Genomic DNA, 25,865 nt, shown 5'->3' on the forward strand with positions numbered 1-25,865 from the left:
CTTTAAGAAAGAATCACGTGACCGGAACAGGAAATGTATCGTTAGGCCAAAGTGTGATAATAGTTTAAAGAAATAAACTGTATCAAAGTGTCGTGGGTCTGTTGGACGGACTTTGGCGTAATTATGGCTCGTTCTAAGAAGTTTTCCCTAGTGTGGAATCATTTTGATCGTGTGAGGCAAAACGAAATAATCACTTTTATTTCACATGATTTACCAGTTAACCAAAATGTGGACATAAGTTAAAAATGTAACTCAAATTTGATTTATTTTACTTATAAACTCCGTTTGGAATTTAAAAAAAAACATGGATTTTTTTACCTGCAATAATTTTATAACTACTGCAGGGGTTACTATTGGATGACCAACACGGTTTCAATACAGTGCCGACACAGTGTGTCAATACAATCCTTGAGGTATCATCGTCCCATCACTAAGGTATATCAAAGAGTTTTAATTAAAGACACCAAAAGCAAATTGAAAACATATAGACCCAGAATCCAAAATTACAACAACAACAAAAAGAACCAAAAGAGGTAGAACACAAGAATAAATACACAGACATTGAAAAACAGTTGGGTGACACACAGGTGAAAGCAATGGACAATCAACGACAAGTTTCAAGCCATCAATTTGTTTTGTTTTATTAATGGTTATATATAACTAAAAAGATTGAGTAAATTCCAATAACTAACAAGAGACATTTGACTTCATATACCAATTGCTAAGTCTTTTTGTAAATATAGAATATATATATATATATATATATATATATATATATATATATATAACCTCATACAATTGAAATATTATTTAGGAATATAGCCATATTCTACTCACCAAAAATCCTTTTTAACTGTACACAATTTCCATCCTCCTTTCTTTCCTCCTTCTTTTCTATCACCATCGAAGCTAATCCTGAAAGTCGAGCCTATCCCGTCGTGTTTTTGGCCTACGTTTTTATTTGATTTAGTGCTGAAAATGTCCGTTCCCGGTTGTGACAGGCTTGCTTGCTTTGAAGTTGTCCGACCTTTCTTAATGATGTCCAGCTTTTCTTGAAAAGTCAGTCTTGAAAATGGCTTTGACAGTAAATGTGCAAACAAATCCATTTCTTCTCCTCCTTCAGCCATTGCGGGTTGACAAAACCACTATTAAATCAACACAACAATATATTAGCTTGTGCAGCTTGCTCCAGATACAGTTTGGTAGCTCTGGCTAGTCCACTTTATCACTCGTTAATCATAAATGGTGAAAGCAATGACGTATCCGTACGCCTGCGAGAAGGCCTTGATGTCACCAAATCGAATTCTGATTGGTTAAAGCAACAGTCTTATCGACGGTTGTTTAATGCAGCAGAGCCTGCAGAACTGATTGTGAAGGCCTTGAGGCAGATTTCTGACCCTGGCAACAAATAATGGCTGAAATGTGATTGGTTAAATGCTTCAATATGAAAACACACATCTGGAAGCAGTGCAACCAGGGGGAAAAGCAATGAAAGGAAGCTAACAGACAATTTTGAATTATTTAATAAGTATTCATGGACAAAATATAATTAACATCAATCAGTCTGTGATTCAGATATTTCTTTGGCCAACAGAGAAGGCATTCAAGGCCCTGACGGCACACCACTGCCACAAACTAATTTCACAGACTCAATTCCCAAATCACAATCCTCCTTTTTCATAAATCCAAACCTAGTAAATAAAATTCCTACTCAAGACGTGTTTTCAATTCGTAGTGTTGTGTTCAACAGATTGTTTTTTTTAAATTATTTTTTATTGAGTTGTCTAACTTGTTCCACAACGTTTTATTTGAAATATCAGAAAAAGAACCAAGAAATACTGTCCAATAAAATACATTCGAATTTTCTGACATTCGATGTGAATGAGGAAGATTTTTTTTTAGTGTATGACGTCCATTCCATTTCAGCCATACGTGCATTCATTTGATTAAAAAAAACACGTAGCCGCAACTTTACCGTGCGGATGAACTTATTTGGATGATACTGTGGCGTTGTATCATATGAAATTGAATTATTTTTCTATATTTCGCTGGGTTTTGCGTCACGGCTGCCGTAAATGGAAGTTGGGCGTTTTAAAGCCACCCTATTTCCGCAAACATGGCGGCCGTACTGAGCGACGTAGTGGCGCCGGAGGATCTTCTCGTAAGTTTGAAATAACACTTTCCCCCTCATTTCCTGTCGTTTGACAGTTTGCGTTCCGACCGCCGGGCTCGCGTCTAAGACCACTTCCAAGCCGATGGCATTGTTTGGCTCGCTTATTTGTCGCGTCACTTAGCTTGCTAATGCTAATACCCATTGAGAACGCTTTCCGTCAGTCACTCCAAGTCTGAAAAGCTAACACAGCTCAAACATTATTTAAAAGTCTCTGCTCCTCCACTCAACACGTGAAAGTCATCTCACACTCATTTCCCATTGGGAAGACCTCCCATTTAAGTCTTCGGTGCCATTGACAATGATAGACGTCCAATTACGTGCCTCATGAGTCATGATATCTATAAATGCTGGCCGTTTAGTTTTGCTGGTCACTAGTAGACGTCCGACCCATTTGAAGAAAGCAAAAGAACGCTCCGTGGAACTAAATCTATTGAACTGCTGCAGAAATTTGAGAAGAAGTACAACAACGAGCTGGCCAAGGGAGCCGTTTCCAAGGAGACCAAGTTTGAATACGCTTGGTGTCTGATCAGGAGCAAATTCACGGACGACATCAAGAAAGGAATCGCCTTGTTGGAGGGTGAGCGCGGTCGGCGCGGTCAACGCGGCCTCCTCGCTAATCCCTCCATTGTTGTCGCCCGGTCCAGAACTGGTCCAGAAAGCCTCCAAGGATGACACGCGGGATTACTTCTTCTACCTGGCCGTGGCCAACTACAGACTAAAGGTGAAAAGTTGGCTGGGGTTTGAAATGTTCTGTATTTATTTATTTATGCCTGCGGCAGGAATACGAAGAAGCCCTCAAGTACATCCGCATCCTGCTGAGCACCGAGCCCGGCAACAAGCAGGCCTTGGAGTTGCAGGCGCTCATCGACAAGGCCTTGAAAAAAGGTAACATCTTCCGCAACGCAAGCACGCATGCCGACCCTGACACTCACCTTCACTCTGTCCTTGTCCTCTTTTCTAGATGGCTTGGTGGGCATGGCCATCGTGGGGGGGATCGGCCTGGGCGTGGCCGGCTTGGCCGGGCTTATCGGGCTGGCCGTGGCCAAGCGAGGGCCCAAATTCTAACCTCCACTTTCAACTTTTTGCTTCCGGAACGCTACCCGAGCGGAAACTCATTTGCGTTAACGTTGGGCGTCGGTGGCCACCCGTGTACATAACAAAGTCAAATCTAAGCACAACCCCCTCACCCCCTTGCCCCTCCGCCCCCCGATTGAAGCTAAAAGGGAACAATGTGGCATCCCAACTGGAGCTGCTTGTTTTCCCAGGTCATCAATAATAAAAAGAAGGGAGAAAAAACAAACACAGAGGAATGTGGAGTTGAGTCACCTGTTCTCGTGTCACAGGAAGTTTACTGTCCGCCGAGTACACGGCGATCTCAGTGACAAAAACAAAAAGGGCGACATGGCCTAGTTGGCTGGCCTCTTGATCACGTCGACCCAAAGATGAATTACAATTTGTCAACGTCATCCTGCGTGAAACAACGTGGGCATTATCAGCCTCGTGGGGCGTTACTGATTAACTGGCCTGACACCCGCATCAAAACTCGCCATCAAAAAACGAGAGCGATTGGCGACAGTCTGTTTGATGACGTGAACGTAAACCCAGTCCTTCGCTAGTCGACGTCCGGTCCTTTTGAAGCGGGAGTCTGGCGGCAAAGGACCGCGCGTGAGACGGAACAGACGCACGCCTATGTTAACTACCGCCGTTGACGTCTCCGCGTCATCCGAAATCACTGACTTTGACACGCGTGTTTGGCCCCGTCGTCAATATTTGCGGACCGGGCTGTCATAGTCGTGTTTCTTATGCTTTATGTTTTTTATTTGATCTGCGCTCAATGACCGCGAGGTAAATTGGAGGGCGTGAAAAATGGAGGAATTCGAAGTTGTTGATTTCCCGGATAAGAGAGATGCAATAAAAAGTGTTTTACCTTAAAAACTTCCATTTGAAAAAAATGCAATGGTTTTGTTCAGGTTCTTTTTTTCCTCCAGTGTAAAGTGTAAAGCATTTCGTTACCCTTTAAAAAAAATCGTCCATTGACTATTAGTCATTTAAAAAAACATTGTGTGAATACTTTCGCTATTGGGACTCCTTTTTAAAAAAAATTAGTTTTGGGCCATTTCCTGCTCACTCTTGATTTGGGCTCTTTTCCTGTTCATTTCGGAGACCCCCCCAAAAGTCCCAAAGTTTTTTTCCCCGTTTAAACGTAGCATTTGAATCGATGAAGTGCCACCCCAAAACGAACCAAGAAACCAAATTAAAAGCACAAAGTGTGCAGTAGGTGCTACTCACATGACCATTGGACTCTGCGTGAGGCGAGGTGATAAACACCATTTGGAAAGAAGAAGAAGTGGGCGGAGAGACAGGGCAGGTGATATAAGTCTGGCTTCGCGGCCGCCGTTCAAACTCGGGCCGACGTGTCCATCGGTCGGGGAGGGTGTGGCAAATGGCTGATGGATCCCATCGTGGAAGTTGTGGCCTTGTTTCTGGGCTTCCTGGGCTGGGTGTTGGTGGGGGTGGCGCTGCCCAACCGCTACTGGAAGACGTCCACAGTGGACGGTAACGTCATCTCCACGTCCACCATCTACGAGAACCCGTGGATGTTCTGCGCCACCAACTCCACCGGCGTGCACAACTGTCAAGAGTTCCCGTCCCTGCTGGCTTTGAACGGTAAGCGGCGCCCCGCCTCCGCTGCGCCGAACTTGCTCGAGTCACGCTCACTGGCTCGCCTCCTCCTACCAGGTTACGTCCAAGCGTTCCGCGCCATCATGATCACGTCGGTGGTGATTGGCGCCTTTGGCCTGGTGATGGCGCTGTTGGGCATACGCTGCGTGGCGGTGTCCTGGTACGCTTTCAACATCACCCAGAACTTCTTCGACCCCTTCTACCCAGGCACCAGGTAGGATGGTACCGCCGGCGGGAAAGGGTGGGGAGTGCGCTGACGCCGCCCAACCCCCCACCCTTTGATTTGTGTCTTTTTCAACCTTTTTCTTCCAACCATGCACAATAAAGCAAATTGTTCAACAGACATATATGTTGGATGCATCCATTTAAATGTTACTAGCACGTTCAACGGCTTTCCTGACAGCGTTATTCATGTTTTTGGGCACTTGCATTTTCTGACGGCGAGTCCATGCGGAGGTCGGACCACATTAAAAGAGGCCCCAAACAAACGCCACGGAGCGCGATCGAACTACATGTCTCGTGTTTTTCCTTCAAAGTGTCCCATTTCGACGACAGACCCCGACCTTTTCGCCGGGGCTGGCATACGGCCAATACGACCTAGAGTAAAAGTAACACTAATATAAAATGAAAGAAAATCAGCACACCTAAATCAGAAACTACAACTCCACACATTTTGGGTAAAACCCGGAAAAACCGTTGCTTTTGTACCTAAAAATGCAACAAATGCTTCGAAAAATATTGAGTCTCTTAGGTCATGTGACACACATTGGTCCAATCAGAATGTAGCAATTGGCTTCTTGGACTTATCCCACAATGCCCCGTGGCTTCCAGCAGTAAGGCAACTCACCTGTACGTAATTACAACAAGTCATTCATTTCAAATTCACTCTGTTGCGTTATTTTCTCAAATGCAAAGGAAGAAGAAACTTGAAGTTTCTATTTGGATTTCTCAGACTTTGACGTAAATTGATATTTGGTGTTATCCTGGGGACACCATGTCCTTATAATATGAGGTGTATTCCAACCTATTAGGGATAAGTTCGTTCAGTCCTCCTGTTGCATGGTGGCGCATGCATACTTGGGTGTCAGCATTGTTACACTCTTGGTTCTAGCTAAAAGACGTTAACGGATGACTGTGTCCTGGCTCTCTTCTTCAATACAGTACAACTGGCGACGAGGATTAATTGCGGAGGGAAAAAGACAAAAGAGACACTGTCAGTACTAGTGAGTACAGTGGCCCAAATGGGCAAGGTTGATGAATATAAGCCTGAAAATTAGCCGTGGAACACATATCAAGCGGTTGGAGCAGTTCCTTGATGCTAACGACATCGACGCAGCAAAGTATGTAGCCGTGTTGCTATGCGTAATGGGAGCTATCACATACGGACTTTTGAGGAACTTGGTCCAACCGGACAAGACCAAAGATAAATCTTTCGACGACAATGGGAGGATTTTGAAGGAACATTTTGAGCCAAAATCAATATTGATCGCAGAAAGATTCCGCTTTAACAAATGTAATCAAAAGAGGAATCAAACTGTGGCACAGTATGTACAGAACTAAAGCAACAAGCAGCAAATTGTGAGTTTGGCACAAATTTGGATTCGGCACTGCGAGACAGGTTCGTGAGTGCACTCAAAAAATGAAATGTGCCAAAGAAGATTGCTTTCTGAGGCAGAACAAGAAGAGTTTGCCATCATGACAGTCAGTAGTGATAATGATGAGCTATACAGGGCCACATTCGCTATTAATGGGGTGTCTCTTGACATGGAAATAGACACTGGAGCAGCAAGAAGTGTCATTTCACAAGCAACCTATATCAGAATGTTTGCACATTTGCCTTGACAGCCCACAAAGGTGAAGCTTAAAGCTTACAATGGGGGCAGCATTCAGGTTTCTGGACAGTTCATGACCAAAGTAAAATATGAGGATCAAGAAGTGGAAATGCCACTGTTAGTCGTGAAGGGAAAGGGAGCATCCTTCTGTGGAAGAAACTGGCTCAGACAGTTTAATCTGAACTGGAAATGCATCAAATACGTATGGGAATGTGACAAAGCAAACTGTTAAAGACATTTTGGACTGTTAAACGATAAGTTTTGGCATCTGACTCCAACAACGTTTGTCTACCTGAAACTATGGTTATCGACCTAACAATAGTGCATGTTTAGCATCGGGAGAGAAGACCAGGATTACTCCACAGATGATTTATTCCTGATAAGGAGATCTAATACAGAGCTCTGGGTCTCGGGTCCCTAACACAAACAGCTGTGCATCTTCGTGACCATCGAGAGACAACACCCAAACCGAGTTGCCCAGTTTTCATAACACAAATATGAATAACGCATTAGCTGATTAAAGGTATGATGTTGACCGGTCCACGACGGTCTCGAGGGTTCCACCCTCTCTTGGGATTTTCCAGTTGCCTCTGTATCTGTTGGCCTTGGGTGAAGCCATCAGTAATCAACCTCAAAAGAATATCTTGTACTGAAAGCTTCCTTTATTCCTTGTGCAAGCATTAATATAAGGGAACATTCTGTTCGCGTGCGTCATCAACCTGAAAACATGTGTTTAATCATACGGTAGTAATATATAAAAATAAAGCCTTATGTTTTATTGCAATGATTCATCTGTAATAAAATATATGATTAAAATATGTCGTAGTCTTCATTATATATAACCATTGATAAAAAAAAAAAAAAATTGATGGCTTGAAACTTGTCATTGATTGTCCATTGCTTTCGCCTGTGTGTCACCCAACTATTTTTCCATGTCTCATTAACCCATGTCTGTGTATTTATTCTTGTGTTCTACCTCTTTTGGTTCTTTTTTTTGTAATTTTTGATTCAGGGCTTATATGTTTTCAGTTTGCTTTTGGTGTTTTTATTTACCTAAAACCTTTTGATATACCAAGGATTGTATTGACATACTGTGTCGGCACTGTATTGAAACCGTGTTGGTCATTAATTAGTGACCCCTGCAGTAGTTATAAAATCATTGCAGGTGAAAAAAAACCTTGTTTTTTATATTCCAAACGGAGTTGATATGTAAAATAGATCAAATTTGAGTTACAATTTTTAACTTATGTCCACATTTTTGTTAACTGTTAAATCACATGAAATAAAAGTGATTTCGTTTTGCGTCACACGATCAAAATGGTTCCACACTGGGGAAAACTTCTTAGAACGAGTTGTTTCTTTGATATACATATGACAATTACGCAAAAGCCCATCCAACAGGCCTACGACACTTTGATACAGTTTATGTCTTTATACTAAACACTTTGGCCAAACTATACATATCCTGTACCGGTCACGTGATTCTTTCTTAAAGCTATACACGCCCTACTTCCGACTTTCACTCTTGAACTCTCGGCACAATGCTGACGCAACAGTGTCGATCGTCCCATCACTACCAGCAAAACCTTCTTTAGCTTAGCCTAGCTAGCAGCTACCAAAGAAACAAGTCCGGTTCGTCCAAGAACTCGTTGAACCTTTACGCACTACTTTAGCTAAGCCTAGCAGATATCAAAGGAACAAGTCGTCGAATGCTTGTTTATGCTTTAGCTTAGTTTAGCTAGCAGCTATCAAAGAAACAAGTCACCGAAGAACTCGTTGGAATTTTCCTGGCTAAGTTAGCTTAGCCTAGCTAGCAGCTACTGAAGGAAAACGTCGTCGAAGAGCGTGTTTATGCTTTATCTTAGCTTATCTTAGCTAGCAGCATCAAAGAAACAAGTCCTCAAGTCGTCGAAGAACCCGTTAAAGCTTTGCGCCCTACTTTTTCTTAGCTTATTTTAGCTAGCAGCTATCAACAAAGGCGCCGCCATCATCAGAATCCACGTGTGGAAATGCCTGCAGGAACGAAACGGCCAAAGTTCCAGGAGGAACTTTTTGACCTCAAAGGATATAGACTAGAAGGTGGGTTGACTTTTTATTTCCATTAATTCCCTCAATGTTTAATGGAAAAATACCGTTAAGGCTTAAATGTATTCTATTGACGTAAAATTATTATAGCATTCGTACTTTTTCACGAATTTGCAATAGCGCCGTTCGAAGAAAGACGTAATAAATACTATTTCTATTTTAATGTGACCACTCTAGGACGGAAAGAATGAGTCTCAACGTGTTTATCCTTTAACAACGGCAGAAAACAGTAGCTTTCCTTTTATTGTATCCTTATCACAAACAATGTATTTTTCTTTATCACGCAATGCGCGAGCGCCCCCAGAGGCGTTCAAGAGTCATTCCTGCTACTCGCCCTCCATTTTTGGCTACATGCTTGAGTAACATAACACTTACTTACATGCTGTAAATTTAAAATGCAAAAAATGAAGATGCAGATGCACTAAACAACGAGAGCAGCGTTCAAACAAAGGTGTCAAATTTGCGGCCCGAGGGCCAAACCGCCATGGTGCGGCCTGCAGAGTACTTCATTTTAATGTTAAAATTCAAATGAAATTATAAATAAATTGAATTATGTACTCTTTTACCCACTTTTTTTCTAGAAAAAAACTAACATTTTTATTTTAAAAATCTAATATTGAGATGTTTTGTTTTAATAAAAATATAATATAAAAATAACAAAAATGTACAAAAGTGATTTAAACCATTTTGCTTTTTTAATTTAATTTTAATTTATTTTTCCCCATGAAAAACTACAAAAAAAAGGAAATATTTGATGGTTTCTTTAAATAAAAATCCCCCAAATTAATGATAGACTAGCTTGACTAAAAGACAGTGGTGTGCCGTCAGGGCCTTCAAGGCCTTCTCTGCTGGCCTAAGAAATATCTGAATCATATATTATATTTTGTCCATCAATACTTATTAAATCATTCCAAATTGTCTGTTAGCTTCCTTTCATTGCTTTCCCCCTGGTTGCACTGCTTCCAGATGTGTTTTCATATTGAAGCATTTAACCAATCACATTTAAGCCATTATTTGTTGCCAGGGTCAGAAATCTGCTCTACTGCATTAAACAAGCGTCGATAAGACTGTTGCTTTAACCAATCAGATTTCGAGTGGGCAACAGCACAATGTCTTGTCGCAGGCGTAGGGATACGTCATTGCCTTCTCGCAGGCATAGGGATACGTAATCACTTTCACCAACTATGATTGTCTAGTGATAGAGTAGGCAGGCCAAAGCCAGAGTGAGCCAGCCAGAGCTCGCAAACTCCACCCACTATGGCCGATGGAGGAAAACAAACCGATTTGGTTGCAGATTTGCTTATAAAGCCATTTTCCAGACGGACTTTTCCAGAAAAAAATGGAAGTCATTAAGAAAGGGTGGCCAACTCCAAAGCTAGCTAGCCTGTTACAACCAAGAAAAGGGTTTGTCCGCCTCTTTCAGTTCGCTAACTACGAGCGCTACCCCTGGCTCTCGGGCTCCGAGGAATACTGCAAATTGTATTGCTGGGAATGCTTGTTATTTGCCACCGGTCGACATGGTGTTTGGAGCAACATTGGATTTGCTAATTTGACTTGTTTAACTAAAGCACTGCCGGACACTTACAAGCAACGGTGGTCTCCAAAACTTTTGGGGAAACCCGAGTGGTTTTACAGTTCAGCGAGCAAGTGCGCGGGGAAACGAAGCGCCACAACGAAAAGGTAAAGAAAAATAGGGAAATCTTAAAAAGTTCAATAGACTGTGTAAACTTTTATTTCGGGGACACGATGAAAGCGCTGCATCCCCAAACAAAGGGAATTATGTGGAACTTATTTCTCTCATTGCTGAGAGAAACACGGATTTACATTACCAGTCGTCCACTAATAAAGTGTTTAGTGGCAGGTCGGGCAAAATACAAAAATACCTGATCACTGCTATTGCTGAAGTGATGGATGAAGAGATCAGAAGGGGAAAAAGTACTGTTTGTCTCTGTAATGGTGAATGAGTCTGTGCGGTGTGGATTTAAAGCACATCTGGATTATTTTGAATTTAGTTTTTTTGCTTCACACATTTAATGGCATTTTTAAGCATTCAGACGTGCTTTTTCTATAATACTGAACAACAAACTGGATGTACAGTTTTGTCTTGCTAGAGTAAAGGATTTTTGTGGCACAGTTGAGTGCGAAAGGAGCCGATATGAGGAAATCTACGAGGCCACTGAATGCAGTGCGGGTGCTCCAAGCGCACAAAAGAGGTCAAGCGCAAGATTATCGCGTGCACTACCTTCAACTCCACAACAGGATTCTGGACAATATTATTTGCCAGACGCGGACCAGATTTCAAGAACACGAAAGACTGATGTTTCTCTCTCTCCTCGACCCACAGAAGTTTCAGGAATACCAGAAAACTTTGCCACATGCAGCTGTCCCATCTTAACGCAGAGCCACGGAACACTTTTCGATCTGCCTCTGCTAAGAACAGAACTGATTGTTATGTATGCCACGGATTATTTTACAGGAAAATCTCCCACTGATCTCCTTGACTTCCTTCGGCAGAAAAATCTGAGTGAGAGCATGGGGCGGCTGTACACAGTGGGTTTGACAGTGACCATCGTGTCCACTGCTTCTGTCGGACGAACATTTTCAGCGCGAAACAGAATCAGAACTTATGCCAGAAATACAACAGGGCAGACTCGACTGTCAGCATTAGCTTTGATGGCGATAGAAAAGTACTTCTTGAAGGACCTGAAACGCACGTGTAATCTGTACGACAGATTAATTGAAATATTCTTGAGGAAAGAAAGGAGGAGGGCTTTTGTGTATAAATAAAAATAAGTGCAATATTCATTGTTATATAGGGTATTTATGTTTCGTTACCGGACGATTCGCCGAAAGACATTTCGCAGATGGATGTTTGGCCGACGGACAGTTCGCCGAACGGACGTTTCGCCGAAACGGGATTCACGTGCTCGCCCCGCCCCCGGATCGTGTGTGTACATGTTTTTCAACCTCAGGCCGCGGGCCATATACGGCCCGTTACAGATAACATTCATTTAGGAATAACAAGGGCATGTACTGCCCCCCGCTGGGCATATTTCTAAATACAAGTACATAATACAATGTGCTGCCATTTTTTATTTTTTTTATTTTATCCTTGCGTTTAAAGTAGTAGCCATTTGGACACACAATGTAATTTATCAAAGCTGGGGATTGATGTCTGACACAGAAAAAACAACACTAGAAGACTTATGTGAAATTCTAAGTGCTTTGGACATACTAGAGGGCTTACAGAATACCTGAAAATGCCATGGAACACACTTTTACTTCTAGTTTAATTTTGAATAATTTCCCATTATTTTAGGAAATATATATTCAAAATGATTTGCTGAGAACCTTAATTCAGAGATTAATCTCAACGTTTTCTATGCTGGTGTAATTTTTTTGGAGTAGGATTTATGGATTTACAATTTCATTACAGTAGTACTTACTGTTACTACTACTTTATTTTCTCTTTCTTTTGTCACTTACTGATCTGCGTGATCTCCATATATATATATATATATATATATATATATATATATATATATATATGTGTATATATATATATATGTATATATATATATATATATATATATATATATATATATATGTATATATGTATGTATATATGTGTATATATATATGTATATGTATATGTGTATATATATATGTATATATATGTATATGTATATGTGTATATATATATGTATATATATGTATATGTATATGTATATGTATATATATATGTATATATATATGTATAAATATATATGTATATGTATATATATATATATGTATATATATATTACCAATTACAATAACAATAATATGTCTGTTAATGCAGATGCCTCACTAGCGGGGGAATTGAACCGTTTTTTTTGTCCGCTTTGAGACTGACAAATCAGACCCAGTCTCAACACCCCAACCACCGTGCAGCAATACACTGACGTTCCGGGAACAGGAAGTGAGACTGGTAATGCGGTCTGTGAACACCAGGAAGGCTGCTGGCCCAGACGGAGTACCTGGGAAGGTGCTCAAAGCCTGTGCTGACCAGCTGGCTGGAGTCTTCACAAACATTTTCAATTGTTCCCTGCAACAATCTATCATTCCATCCTGTCTGAAATCTCCCACCATTATCCCTGTCCCCAAAAAGCCAACCATTGACACCATGAATCATTATAGGCCTGTTGCACTCATGCCTGTGATCATGAAGTGCTTTGAAAAGTTGGTAGCCCGCCATATCAGGAATACAATCCCTCCCTCAATTGACCCTCACCAGTTTGCTTATAGAGCAAGCAGGTCCACTGAGGATGCTATTGCCATTGCTCTACATACAGCACTGAGCCACCTGGAACACCATGGGAACTACGTGAAGAGGCTCTTCATTGACTATAGCTCAGCCTTCAACACCATAAAACCGGACATTCTGACTGACAAACTCTCCCACCTTGGACTATCCTTTTCAATCTGCTGCTGGGTAAAGAACTTCTTGACCAACCGACCACAAACTGTTAGACTTGGTCCGCACCTCTCTTCCTCCATTACACTGAGCACTGGCTCCCCTCAAGGCTGTGTACTGAGTCCTCTTCTGTACTCCCTGTACACATACAACTGTACACCCACCCAACAGTCTAACGCCATCATCAAATTCGCTGACGACACCACTGTAGTCGGACTCATCTCAGGAGGGGATGAGTCGGCCTACAGAGATGAGGTCAACAAACTGTCTTCGTGGTGCTCGGTGAACAATCTCACACTGAACACCACTAAAACTAAAGAAATAATCCTGGACTTTCGCAAACACGGCACAGATCTGGCCCCATTCCTCATAAATGGAGTATGTGTAGGCAGGGTCCAGTCCTTTAAATTCCTGGGGGTCCACGTCATGGATAAGCTCTCATGGTCTACAAACATCACGGCAGTAGTGAAGAAGGCTCAGAAACGACTCCATTTCCTCAGGGTACTTAGGAAGAACAACCTGGGCACCAAGCTTCTGATAACCTTCTATAGAACCACTGTAGAGAGCATCCTGGTGTACTGCATCAGTGTGGTACGCTGGAAGCACGGCGGCAGACAAAAAGGCCATGCAGAAAGTGATTAACACTGCCCAGAGGATTGTCGGCTGCTCTCTGCCCTCACTGGAAGACATTGCCAGCCCTTGTTACCTCAGCAGAGCCAGGAACATCATAGGGGACCCTTACCACCCTAGTCACAATCTGTTCCAGCTGCTGCCCTCTGGCAGACGCTATAGGTCCCACAAAGTATGGACAAATAGGCTTAAGGACAGTTTTTCCCCACATCCATCAGAACTCTAAATTTGCGGTAACACAACACACATTCCCTTCTGAGGTAATATGAAAAGATGTTTGGGTGGTGATCTGCCTCCTACTAGCTGACTGAAGGTAAGTGAAAGACAGTGAGAGGTAAGTGACCTGTATCTATAACAGCAGAATGCCAAATTACAAGTCCGTAACTATCACTTATTTAGGTCTTTTGCCGAGTAAACGCAGCATATGGAGAATCACCACCAATTTCGTCATATGCAGTTTCTGGGTGTGATGACAAGTAGGCTTTTTTGTTGTTGATGATGACGACAGGGCCTATGTCTAATTATTATTATTAGTATTATTATTAAATGTACTCTCTTTAGAACAAAGCCAAGACGCCATGCTTTTTTTGTAACTAAATGGAATTTTCCAGTAACGCCGCCTATGGAAATGTCCACTACACCGCCTGTGTTAAGGCGTGGGCGTGGAGGAAGTGGGAGAGCGGAAGATGCTGACCAGGATGATGTTCATCATGGACAGCACCTCCCACCCCCTGCATGAGTCTGTGGAGTCCCTCCGAAGCTCTTACAGCAATAGACTGCTGCACCCTCACTGCAGGAAGGAGCGCTTCCGCAGATCCTTCCTCCCATCAGCTGTCAGGATCTTTAACAAAACACATGGCTGAGTGTTAAGAGCTACCGTATGCATGTATATACATCTATGTGAATCTATGTATATATGTGCTTATATATGTATGTATGTATATGTGTATGTACATGTATGTATATACAGTGGTACCTCGACCTACGATCAGCTTTACCTACGACATGCTCGAGGTACGATGAAATTTTTTATCGAATAATTCGCCCCGATACAATCAAAATTTCGAGATGCGACCAAGCCAGGTGGCCATGACATAAGAGGCTGTTTATCAGTGTAGCGCACTGTCTTTTTTTGCTGCATCTCTTTCGTATATAACAGATATCTACGAGCACTGAACGATTTATTCGGACTCGTTTTTCCTACGCATCCACCAGGAAACGCACAACGCGCATGCATGGGCAAAAAGAGGGCTTTCTGGGTAATGAAGTATACAGCCCATCGATAGCGAACATGAGGGTGGTAGTGTGGCAAACAACTAACCCGGCCAGAATGAAGGTAAAAAAAAAATAGAATTCAGTTTTGTGTAAAGTTACATTAAACATATTTTTGAGTGTGTCTGTATATATTAATCCAAGTTAATTTAAATTTGTTTGTATATATATGTATTTCAGCAACTTCTTTATTTATATATTTATTCATGTATTTATTTATTAACTTATTACTGTGATAGCTTTGCACTTTTATATAACTGTTAATATATCCATAACAGAATTAGACGGCGGAGTCAACTTGTACCCGTGTGTAGCTCTTTATTGCAACACTCAGACCACCTTCAAAACATGTCAACATCCAGGTAACGTTGTACTACAAAATGGCCACTAGGTGACAGTGGTTAAACACTCTTGTATAACCTGATTTAACCAACAGTTATAGTATCAATATACTACACTCCTCCCCTTTAACTATGAAGTTCCTATTAAGACTTAACACTCAACTTCAAAAATTATCTTTGCCTCATGAACTTTTTTAAAATAACTTTACTTCTCAAATTGTAACTTAATTATTACTGCTAACACAACCATTAGACCCAATATTTCCGTCTTTTGACATTCCAATCTCAGGAATTCTTTTTCACATTTTTGTATGAACAGGAACTCTTTTATTTTAGGAACAATGTTCCTCACAACTGACCGATCACAAATTCAGTCGCTTCGGAGGTGCTCTATCTCTCACTGGGTACCTGCGCCTAAAGACCTCTGGGGAACTGACTGCTCGGTTGGCAGGTGTAACTGTCTTGTCACAGGCCACTGAGCCTGGTGAAGATGTTACATGTGTCTCTTCAGGTGAGTATGGGCTACCACCTACTGCTCCAGGTGTGCCTTCCCCCCCTCATCTGCGTGAACCACCACAGGGTAGTTGTTTGTGACGTCCAGCTGCTCCTCCGGAAACTCCAATGTCTCTGGTCTGGACGGTTGGTTGTACAGCAGATGATCAATGTGGATCGAGCGTCGGCTCACTCCATTCCATACCAGGTAGGTGACTGGTCCGAGTCTCTTTTCCACTGTTCCTTTTGTCCACCTCATTTCCTCCACGGAAATTCCGGATCAGGACTGAGTCACCCTCAGACAGATGTCTCAGGTTGGAGGCGGTTTTATCATGATAGTGTTTCTGCTTCCGTTGTTTTGCTTCCACCACTCGAGCGAGATCTGGTTTCAGTCTCTCGTCCTTGTTATGACTTGGCCATCCAGACCGAGACAGCTCCAGTACTTTGCATAGGACTGGGTCCTTGAGAGTGCTCTGTGCGATCTCTGTAGCCTGCACGGGAAGCTCATCCACTACTGAGAAATAGAAAATGCAGTTTTCCTCCGCTGTATTATCCTTTTCCTTCCCCGGCAGTCTAGATAACGCATCTGCGTTGGCATTTTCTGCTGACGTTCTGTACTCTATACTGTAGACATAAGCCATCAGTCTCCGCGCCCAGCGCTGCATTTGCAGAGCAGCTGAAGTGGAAATTTCAGACTTTGGTCCCAAAATGACAAGAAGGGGCTTGTGGTCATTTATTAAACTGAACTTGCGGCCATATAAATATTTATGAAATTTGGTCACGCCAGAAATTATGGCCAAAGCCTCTTTCTCTATCTGACTGTATTTGCTTTCTGCCTCTGTCAAAGACGCGACGCAAATGCGATCGTTTTCTCATCACCATTTTCCATTATGTGAGACATGACCGCCCCTATCCCATAAGGGGATGCATCTGAAGCTAATCTCAGGGGTTTCTTGGTGTCATAGTGAACTACTACTGAGTTTTTTGCTAACTGTTCTTTTGCATCTTTTAATGCTGCTGCACATTTAGGAGTCCATTTACACTCAACTTCCTTCTTTAGCAGTTGATATAGCGGCTGCAGCACCGTTGATAGGTCTTTCATGAACCGACCATAATAGTTTAATAGTCCTAGAAAAGACTGTAGCTCTGTGACGTTTGTAGGCTGGGGTGCATTAACGATGGCTGCAACTTTTGTCTCAGTGGGGTGCAGTCCCTCCTTATCTATCAGATTCCCCAGGTATTCTACTTTCTCCTGCATGAAGTCACATTTTGCTCTTTTCACTTACACCCCGTAGCTCTCCAGGCGGCTCAGTACCTCCTCCAGATTCCCCAGGTGCTCAGATCTGGTTTTTCCTGTGACCAATATGTCATCCAAAAAACAGGTCACATGCTCCAAGCTTTGGAGGATCTGGTCCATCACATTCTGAAACATATGAGCACTGGACACTCCATATCAAAGTCTATGGTACACGTACAGTCCTTTGTGAGTATTTGTCAAATACTTTTCTGAGTCTTTTTTTTAACTCCAGCTGTTGGTAAGCATGAGACAAGTCTAACTTGCTGAAAAGAATGCCTCCAGCTAGGGTGGCAAAAAGGTCTTCAACATGTGGTAGTGGATAGGTCCCCTCTTCCGAACTCTGATTTACTGTTACCTTATAGTCTCCGCAGATATGAATTGACTTGTCTGCCTTGGGTACAATTTTCCCTCTAATTTTTTGTTTGTCTGGGCAGAAAGACAACCTTTCTGAGCACACTGAGTACCGGTGTGAGCAACATCATCATTGCTCGCTATGGGCACACACCAGTATCACACCTGCCGTAAGCACGTGCATGTCTACCACACCTAAATGATTGAGTAATAATAAAATGTAATAATTAATATCTATGAATGGGCGGCCCAGCGGATGAGTGGTTCGTGCGTCGGTCTCACAGCTCTGGGGTCCTGGGTTCAAATCCAGGTTGGTCCACCTGTGTTGATTTTGCATATTCTCCCTGGGCCTGTGTGGGTTTTCTCTTAGTACTCCGTTTTCCTCCCACATCCCAAAAAGATGCATTGTAGGGCAGGCTGATTGGACACTAAAATTGCCCCTAGGTATGGGTCTGAGTGTGCATGGCTGTCCGTCTCCTTGTGCCCTGCGATCGGCTGGCCACCAATACAGGGTGTCCCCCGCCCCTGGCCCAAAGTCAGCAGGGATAGGCTCCAGCACCCCCCGCAAGTGATAAAGCGGTTCAGAAAATGAATGAAAAAATATCTATGAATAAAACATCTTCATAAATGCCATTAGAATATGCACAAATCAGACTTAAATTTTACTGTATTTTGTACATCTCTCCTCACTTCTCATTCTCGTTCATATGACTTTTCTGCTGAACTTGAGATAGTCAAGTTTTCATTTATATGCAATATTTTTCCATGATTTTGCTTTGATTTATTTAATAAGGGAGAACACATATTAATGAACATATTTATATTCATTTTAATGAACATATATATGTAAGATTGTAGCCGAGGGCTAATTTCCATTTACTATAGTCCATTGTGTAGGTTGAAGACAAACGATCACACATACGAGACACGCACGCACAACCACACACACAGCAGATTTAGACAGTTCTCACCCGATTTCACCGCTTGATCGAAGGGCTGTAAAACACGAAAAACAAGAGTGGACAGAGCTACTGGCGCGTGAACGGCGCCATCATGGGCAAAAAAAAAATAAATAAATTGTGCGCGCCATATGATTTGCTGTGCGCAGAGAAGACGAGAGTAGTGCGCAATTGCGCACGCGCGCAGCTTAGAGGGAACATTGCTTGGGTACCACTACTATTGGCGCGGCCCACTGACTGTTCTTTCTTTGAGATAATGCCAGCTTTTTCTAGGCGATTTAACTCCTTCTCAACTGCATTCTTTAATGCATACGGCACTGGTCTGGCCTTCCTGAAGACCGGTTTGGTATTTGGCTTTACTGTAATGTTGGCCTTAAAATCACGAATAGTGCCTAGCTCCTCAGAAAACACTGCTTTATGTCTCTGCAACACGGCCTCCACATCTGCGTTGTTACAGCCCCTTGCTGGTATAACCGAGAAGATGCTTGCCCAGTCTAGTTTGAAGTTTGTGAGCCAGTTATGGCCAAGGATGGCTGGTGTGTCACCTTTTACGATCACTAGTGGTAGATCACCACTCTGGTTTCCATATTTTGCCTTGACAGTCACTTGTCCCATCAAAGGAATGTTCTCCAGAAAATGTCGACAGCTGCACTTTACTTACTTTCAAAGGCAGATGAGAGAGATGCTTCTTATACACTTTTTCACAAACAAGTGTTACAGCAGCTCCTGTGTCAAGTTGCATCTCTAGAGGAGTTCCTTCTAACATGACCTGTACTGTCATTTCCTTCCAATTTCCGAAAGTAAGTGTGGGATACACGGCATTCAAGTGATATGACCCATGATAATTTTCCGCTTAGCACATCATATGAGAGGCTACTTGGCTTATCTGGTATGCAGAGGTTTTTTAACAGTCCGTAGGCTTCAGCACCTATTACAGACAGGAAAACGTTGGCTTGTTTACCTTCCTCCACTTCGTTTACGATCATCCATTGCTCAAACCTCTCCAAGTAGGACTCAAAGTCTTCTTGACCTTCCTTGTATTCTCCAAGATTTCCAATGAATCTGGCCAGGATGCACCGCAGACTTTAGCTTAGCAACTCTTGCTAATGCTAGTTTGCAAAGTCCCGTTACCTCCGTGTAATGCCTTAATTTCCGAGTTCTGAAACGGGTAATCCCTACCGGCTTGAAAGGGATTCCATCCTCGTCGCCACTGTGATAGCTTTGCACTTTTATATAACTGTTAATATATCCATAACAGCATTAGACGGCGGAGCCAACTTGTACCCGTGTGTAGCTCTTTATTGCAACACACAGACCACCTCCAAAACATGTCAACATCCAGGTCACTGTACTACACAATGGCCACTAGGTGGCAGTGGTTAAACACTCTTGTTTAACCTGATGCAACTAACAGTTATAATATCAATATACTACAATTACCTATCTATTTATGTCTAAAATGCCTTCCTATTTCTGCATCCTCACTCTCTTGCTACTGTGACAACGAAATTTCCCGAATAAGGGATAAGTAACGTTATCCAATCCAAGGACTCCACTGCCTTAGCACCTGCATGCCAGACGGTACTCGGACGTTGGGTCGACCGGACGTTGGGTCGACCGGGCGTTGGGTCGACCGGGCGTTGGGTCGACCGGGCGTTGGGTCGACCGGGCGTTGGGTCGCCGGGTTGTTACTGTTGAAACTAGCTCTCAAAATTATAATCATGAGAGAGAGTTTAATATCTAATATCAAAATTTGAACAGTAAACTCTGTTATAATTTGACAGCGAGCTAACCCGGCGACCAAACGTTTATTCTACCAAACGTCTGTTCTACCAAACGTCCGGTCGACCAAACGTCTGGTAGACCAAATGTCCGGGGACCAAACGTCTTTCGACGAAACGTCCGGTCACGATTGGATTGGATTGGATAACTTTATTCATCCCGTATTCGGGAAATTTTGTTGTCACAGTGGCATGAGGGTGAGGATGCAGGAATAGGAAAGGCATTTTAGACATAGATAGGTAAAAGTAAGTTAATAAATAAATACATGAATAAATATATAAATAAGCGTGTTGCTTAGCACATATATACATACATACACATAAATATACATGCATGCATACGGTTGGTCTCAACACTCAGCCATTTTTTTGTTAAAGAGCCTGACAGCTGATGGGAGGAAGGATCTGCGGAAGCGCTCCTTCCTGCAATGAGGGTGCCGCAGTCTATTGCTAAAGGAGCTTCGGAGGGACTCCACAGACTCATGCAGGGGTGGGAGGTGCTGTCCATGATGGACATCATCCTGGTCAGCATTCTCCGCTCTCCCACTTCCTCCACAGAGTCCAGAGGACAGCCCAGAACAGAGCTGGCCCTCCTGACCAGCTTATTCAGCCTGTTCCTGTCCCTCTCCCTGCTCCCGCATCCCCAACAGAGCACTGCATAAAACACTGTAGATGCCAGACAGGCGAGCCCAGAACTGCAAAATAGGAGGGTTTAAGTACGGGTAGGATGTGGACCGTGATTGGAGGAGGGATAAGTGGGAAGTCGTCACAGCTGTGTTGGCCTGGGCAGTGCTCTGCCACAGCTAAACAGATAAAGGCAACTGCAAAACAAAACCAATACAACCCAGGACATAATGTATACCCAGGCTGACAGCCGTAACAGTGACGAAATGAATGTATGGTGCCCTTTTCCGTTTGGTTTCATTTCTGTGAACAAGAAATTTAGTCATTTTAATTGGAAAATGTTTCATCATTTATCTTCGTGTCTTTGCAGGGTTCCCTCAACAAAAAATGAGAGATGAGCAACTTCCAATCAAAAAGGAGGAAGATCATTTCACCTGGTCCCCAGGTGATTCCATGAAAAAGGAAGATTTGGGCATGGCCAGCGAAGGGGCAGAGCCTGCAAACGCCTCAGCATGGCCCCAAATTAAAGAGGAGGAGCCAGAGTTCCCTCAACAACAACACAAGAGAGAAGACCAATCTCCAATCAAAAAGGAGCAGCAAAATGTCACCGGGTCAACTGGTGAGCCATTCAAGAGGGAAAATAATCTGTTCGGGGCCAACAGAGCGGCGCAGACTGTGAACTGCGGCTCAAAAAGAATGCAAGCAGACAATGTCTTCGCTCCTCCACCAGATGGCGACAACGTGCCTAATGACGATGAAGGTCTTAAGAAAACTCTGTGTGGGAAAACCTTTGGGACAAAGTCTACTTTGAAAACACGAGGAGCTACACTTGTGGGAAACCATTTTTGTGCTCAGTGTGGTTGTAAAGACTTTTCTCAAATCGAACACTTAAAAACCCACATAAGAAGCCACACTGGTGAAAAAGCATTTTCATGCTCGATTTGTGGTAAAACTTTCTCTCAAAAGAACTACTTAAAAGGCCACTAAAGAACACACTGGTGAAAATCCATTTTCTTGCTCAGTTTGTGGTCAAGCATTCCCATTTAAGAAAAGCTTAAAAACGCACCAAATGGCCCACAATGGTGAAAGACCATTTTCGTGCTCAGTTTGTGGTCAGGCCTTTTCTCATCAGCAATATTTAAAATCCCACACAAGAACCCACACCGGTGAAAAACCAATTTCATGCTCAATTTGTGGTCAATCCTTTCCGCATCAGCAATATTTAATATCCCACTCAAGAACCCATACTGGTGAAAAATCATTTACCTGCTCATAAAATAATGCAATTAAAAACACTACTTATTTTCGCATCACTCGAACCGGAAGCCGTTTTGTGACATTAGGTCAGTGTGCAAAACTAGATTATTTAATAATTTTGGAGGTTTATGTGATGAATAACAATAAATGAAGAGGATAATATATTTTAAATAATCAACATAATCTTATTGTCACCACTATTTTGTCTTTAAATTGTGTACCGGATGACTGAATCAAACCTAAAATGTGACTTTTCTGGCATATCTTATTGTGAAATAATCAACCATGCTGTGATAATAAACTTGTAAAAGTAAGAACAAAAATATTTCCCATTTTTGACTACATGTAGTGATACATATTATCTTTTTGTCTATGCAGGTGTCAGGGAAAATCTTAGTCCTGATGGGCAAGAGTTTGTTGGCCTTAAAGAGCTCCCCCAAATCAAAGAGGAGGAGCTAGAGTTCCCTCAACAACAAATGAGAGAAGAGCAACTTCCAATCCAAAAGGAGGATGATGATGTGACCTGGTCACCTGATGAGGCCTTGACGAGGCAAGATGATCTGGCCTGGGCCAGTGGAGAGGTGGAGCCTGCAAACACCTCATGGCTCCAAATTAAAGAGGAGGAGCCAGAGTTCTCTGAACAAACAATGATAGATGAGCAATTTCCAATCAAAAATGAGGAAGATTATGTCACCTGGTCACCTGGTGAGTCCGTGAAGTGGGGTGATCTGGGCGTGGCCAGCGTAGGGGTGGAGCCTGAAAATGCCTCAACATGGACCCAAATGGTAGAGGAGGAGCCAGAGTTCCCTCAACAGTGCAAAAGAGAAGAGCAACCTCCAATTAAAAACGAGGAATGTGTCAAATGGTCAACTGGTGAGCCTTTCAAGAGTGAAGATGATCTGGCCGTGGCCAACAGAGGGGCGGAGCTTCTGAGCGGCAGCTCAATGGAAGGATGGCGAGCAGAAAATTTAATTGCTCCTTTATCAGATGGCAATGATTTGCTTTTTGTCGATGATGATGTTGAAGATGTTAAGAAAAATCCCAGTGGCGACAAACTCTGCAAATGCTTTCAGTGTGGGAAAACTTTTGGGAAAAAGTCTACTTTGAAAACCCATATTCGGAGCCACACTGGGGAGAAACCCTTATGTACAGTTTGTGGTAAAACATTCACACACCAGGGACACTTAAATAGTCATGCAAGAACACACATTGGTGAAAAACCATTTTCCTGCTCAGTTTGTGGTCAAAGATTTACACGGAAGGGACACTTAATTAGTCATGCAAGAACACACACTGGTGAAAAACCATTTTCGTGTTCAGTTTGTGGTCAAAGATTTACATGGAAGTCAAGTTTAATCTGTCATGCAAAAATACACACTGGTGAAAAACCATTTTCGTGTTCAGTTTGTTGTCAAAGATTCACACGTAAAGGAAACTTAAATAGTCATGCAAGAACACACACTGGTGAAAAACCATTTCCGTGTTCAGTTTGTGGTCGAAGATTCACACAGAAGGGACACTTAATTTATCATGCAAGAACACACACTGGTGAAAAACCATTTCTTTGTTCAGTTTGTGGTCAAAGATTCACACACAAGGAAGGCTTAAAAACCCACATAAGAACCCACACTGGTGAAAAACCATTTTCGTGTTCAGTTTGCGGTAAAACCTTTTCTCAAAAGCGCCACTTAGAAAGACACACAAGAACCTACGCTGGCAAAAAATACATTTTCCTGCTCAGTGTGTGGCCCAACATTCACACAGAAGAGAAGCTTAAATAGTCATGCATGAACAAACACTGGTGAAAACCCATTTTCCTGCTCAGTTTGTGGTCGAACATTTTCCCAAAGGAGAAGCTCAAAAGAACACTTATTAACCCACACTGGAGAACAATGTTTTCCTCCTCAGTCTGTGGCCACAGCTTCGCTACAACAGCCCAATTAAAAAACCTTTCCCAGGCCTTGTTAATGTCCCAACATTTTCACATAAGGAAACCTGAAAAGAAGACTTAACAACCCGCACAGGAGAAAAGCCCCTTTTTCCTCTTTGTGGCAGGAATATCTTAAAAACACAATTACCCAGATCGGTCAGAAACCCTTTTCCTGCTCAGATTCTTGCCAGTGATTTATTTAGTTCTAAGGATAGACTTAAAAGACGCAAATGTGTTGTGTTAAGCAGCTAGTGGCCAATGACGGCTTTGCTTGCTTTATCAATTTCTGTATGAAAGATCATTGTAATCGAAGTATAATTGTATTTTGCATTCTGAAACTCTTGTTTACACTTTTTAATGTGTAATATCGATCCACACGATGCAAATACAGTAATACATTAAGATACGAGCTTACTGCGTGATCGAGCTAATATGTCAATTTACTTGTATCTCAAGTCAAATCTTCCCATAGAAATGAACAAAATACAAATTAATCCGTTTCCATCCTAAAAAAAAAAAAAAACAGGATGATACAACGGAAAAACAGCTTTATTGTTCTAATTTACCACCGACTCACAATTGGGAACCATCTGGTGTGCTCATATCTCAAATTTGTCTCGTATCTGAAGGCCAAAATTTGCTCAGAAATTTCCTCGTTTCTCAAATTTCTTGTATGTTGGAACTTGTATGTCAAGGTATTACTGTTATAAGATAATTGAGTGTCGTTGAAGATTTTATTTGCTTCACAATTCTATCCAAAATAGTAGAGCCTAAATTACGAAATTACAAAGTAAATAATCATTAATGTGATCTAAATAACATGAAACATGTCTTCACAGTTAGAGAAATGCCTAAGAAATTTGAAAAATAGCAGTTTTTGTCTATTGAATTTGCTAGCAAATCCAATAAGAATATTGAGTCTTATTCAAACATGATACATTTTAATGAAAATAATTGATATATTGAATCTAAGTTCTAAGAAACTTTAGTAGAAATATGGTGTGAAAGACCATGAATTTGCTCAAAATAAATAAGTAGTACAATGTCCTTATACTTTTGTCATATTATAAGATGAATTGTGTTTTTAAACCGATTTACTGCAGTATATATAACGTGTAATCTTTTTGGTAATTCCAATAAAGCTCTCTTTTTGGTGCAAAATACTTTTTGGGTCTTTGTGTTGACAAAATCAGCCTTCCAAATTCAGAGGTGACAAAAAAGAGAAGCGTTATTTGCTAAGATTTAAAACTAAGAGGAAAATGAATACATTAATTTGAACAATTTGACAAATTAACATATAAAAGATTGTTTTCTTTCTACAGGTGTGAAAATACGGTAACTTCATGTCTGAAATTAACGGTTAATTGTTTTTATCTTTTTGATGTTGAAGGGGATAATTGGTAGAAATGCAAATAGATTTTTATTTCATGTGTAACTATTGGAAAAAATGAGTAAGAAACTTTTATAGGATATGATAGACAAACTATAAAGAAAATGTAATGTTAAATGTTTGCAAAAACTACTATATTGGGGTATTATTCATTTCAAACAACTGCGTGATACACATTATTGAACGAATTTGGAGTTCTTGATTAGCATGCATTTTATGTGGCTTAATTGCCCTGTTAATATATTAATCCTTGCAAACAGGGGGGGAGATGGGGGTTCAATTCTATTAAAAATATACTGTTAGGGTTATTAGT

General features: G+C 41.9%; 3 protein-coding genes across 10 annotated transcripts in view; all 3 read left to right on the forward strand.

Annotated features, from left to right (window-relative positions):
* Nucleotides 1–2,000: 2,000 nt before the first annotated feature.
* On the forward strand, nt 2,001–3,479 carry LOC144065640 (mitochondrial fission 1 protein-like). Its single transcript, XM_077588644.1, has 5 exons — nt 2,001–2,161; nt 2,618–2,750; nt 2,818–2,894; nt 2,953–3,058; nt 3,135–3,479. Exons 1-5 carry the CDS (start codon nt 2,117–2,119, stop codon nt 3,236–3,238), a joined length of 465 nt encoding a protein of 154 aa, XP_077444770.1. The 5' UTR covers nt 2,001–2,116; the 3' UTR covers nt 3,239–3,479.
* A 765-nt stretch (nt 3,480–4,244) lies between these two features.
* LOC144065643 (claudin-15-like) lies at nt 4,245–7,611 on the forward strand. The gene is made up of 3 exons (XM_077588649.1): nt 4,245–4,840; nt 4,913–5,069; nt 6,017–7,611. Exons 1-3 carry the CDS (start codon nt 4,624–4,626, stop codon nt 6,036–6,038), a joined length of 396 nt encoding a protein of 131 aa, XP_077444775.1. The 5' UTR covers nt 4,245–4,623; the 3' UTR covers nt 6,039–7,611.
* A 444-nt stretch (nt 7,612–8,055) lies between these two features.
* LOC144065528 (uncharacterized) overlaps nt 8,056–25,865 on the forward strand; it is a 149,661-nt gene continuing 131,851 nt past the window's right edge. Inside the window, exons 1-8 of one of the 8 annotated variants that reach the window (XM_077588465.1) lie at nt 8,057–8,766; nt 12,614–14,334; nt 14,420–15,194; nt 15,409–15,492; nt 15,791–15,982; nt 16,051–16,171; nt 21,346–21,594; nt 22,611–25,311. In XM_077588465.1, the coding sequence (XP_077444591.1) occupies nt 16,093–16,171; nt 21,346–21,594; nt 22,611–24,013 (1,731 nt within the window). In that variant the 5' untranslated portion in view covers nt 8,057–8,766; nt 12,614–14,334; nt 14,420–15,194; ... (1 more) ...; nt 15,791–15,982; nt 16,051–16,092 and the 3' untranslated portion in view covers nt 24,014–25,311. Of the gene's footprint in view, nt 8,767–12,613; nt 14,335–14,419; nt 15,493–15,790; nt 15,983–16,050; nt 16,172–21,345; nt 21,595–22,610 lie in introns of those variants that run through there. The other 7 variants (XM_077588466.1, XM_077588467.1, XM_077588463.1 and 4 more) reach the window with 7 other exon arrangements.

This window comes from Stigmatopora argus, chromosome 20, assembly GCF_051989625.1.
Source record: "Stigmatopora argus isolate UIUO_Sarg chromosome 20, RoL_Sarg_1.0, whole genome shotgun sequence".
Classification (NCBI taxonomy): Eukaryota; Metazoa; Chordata; class Actinopteri; order Syngnathiformes; family Syngnathidae; genus Stigmatopora; species Stigmatopora argus.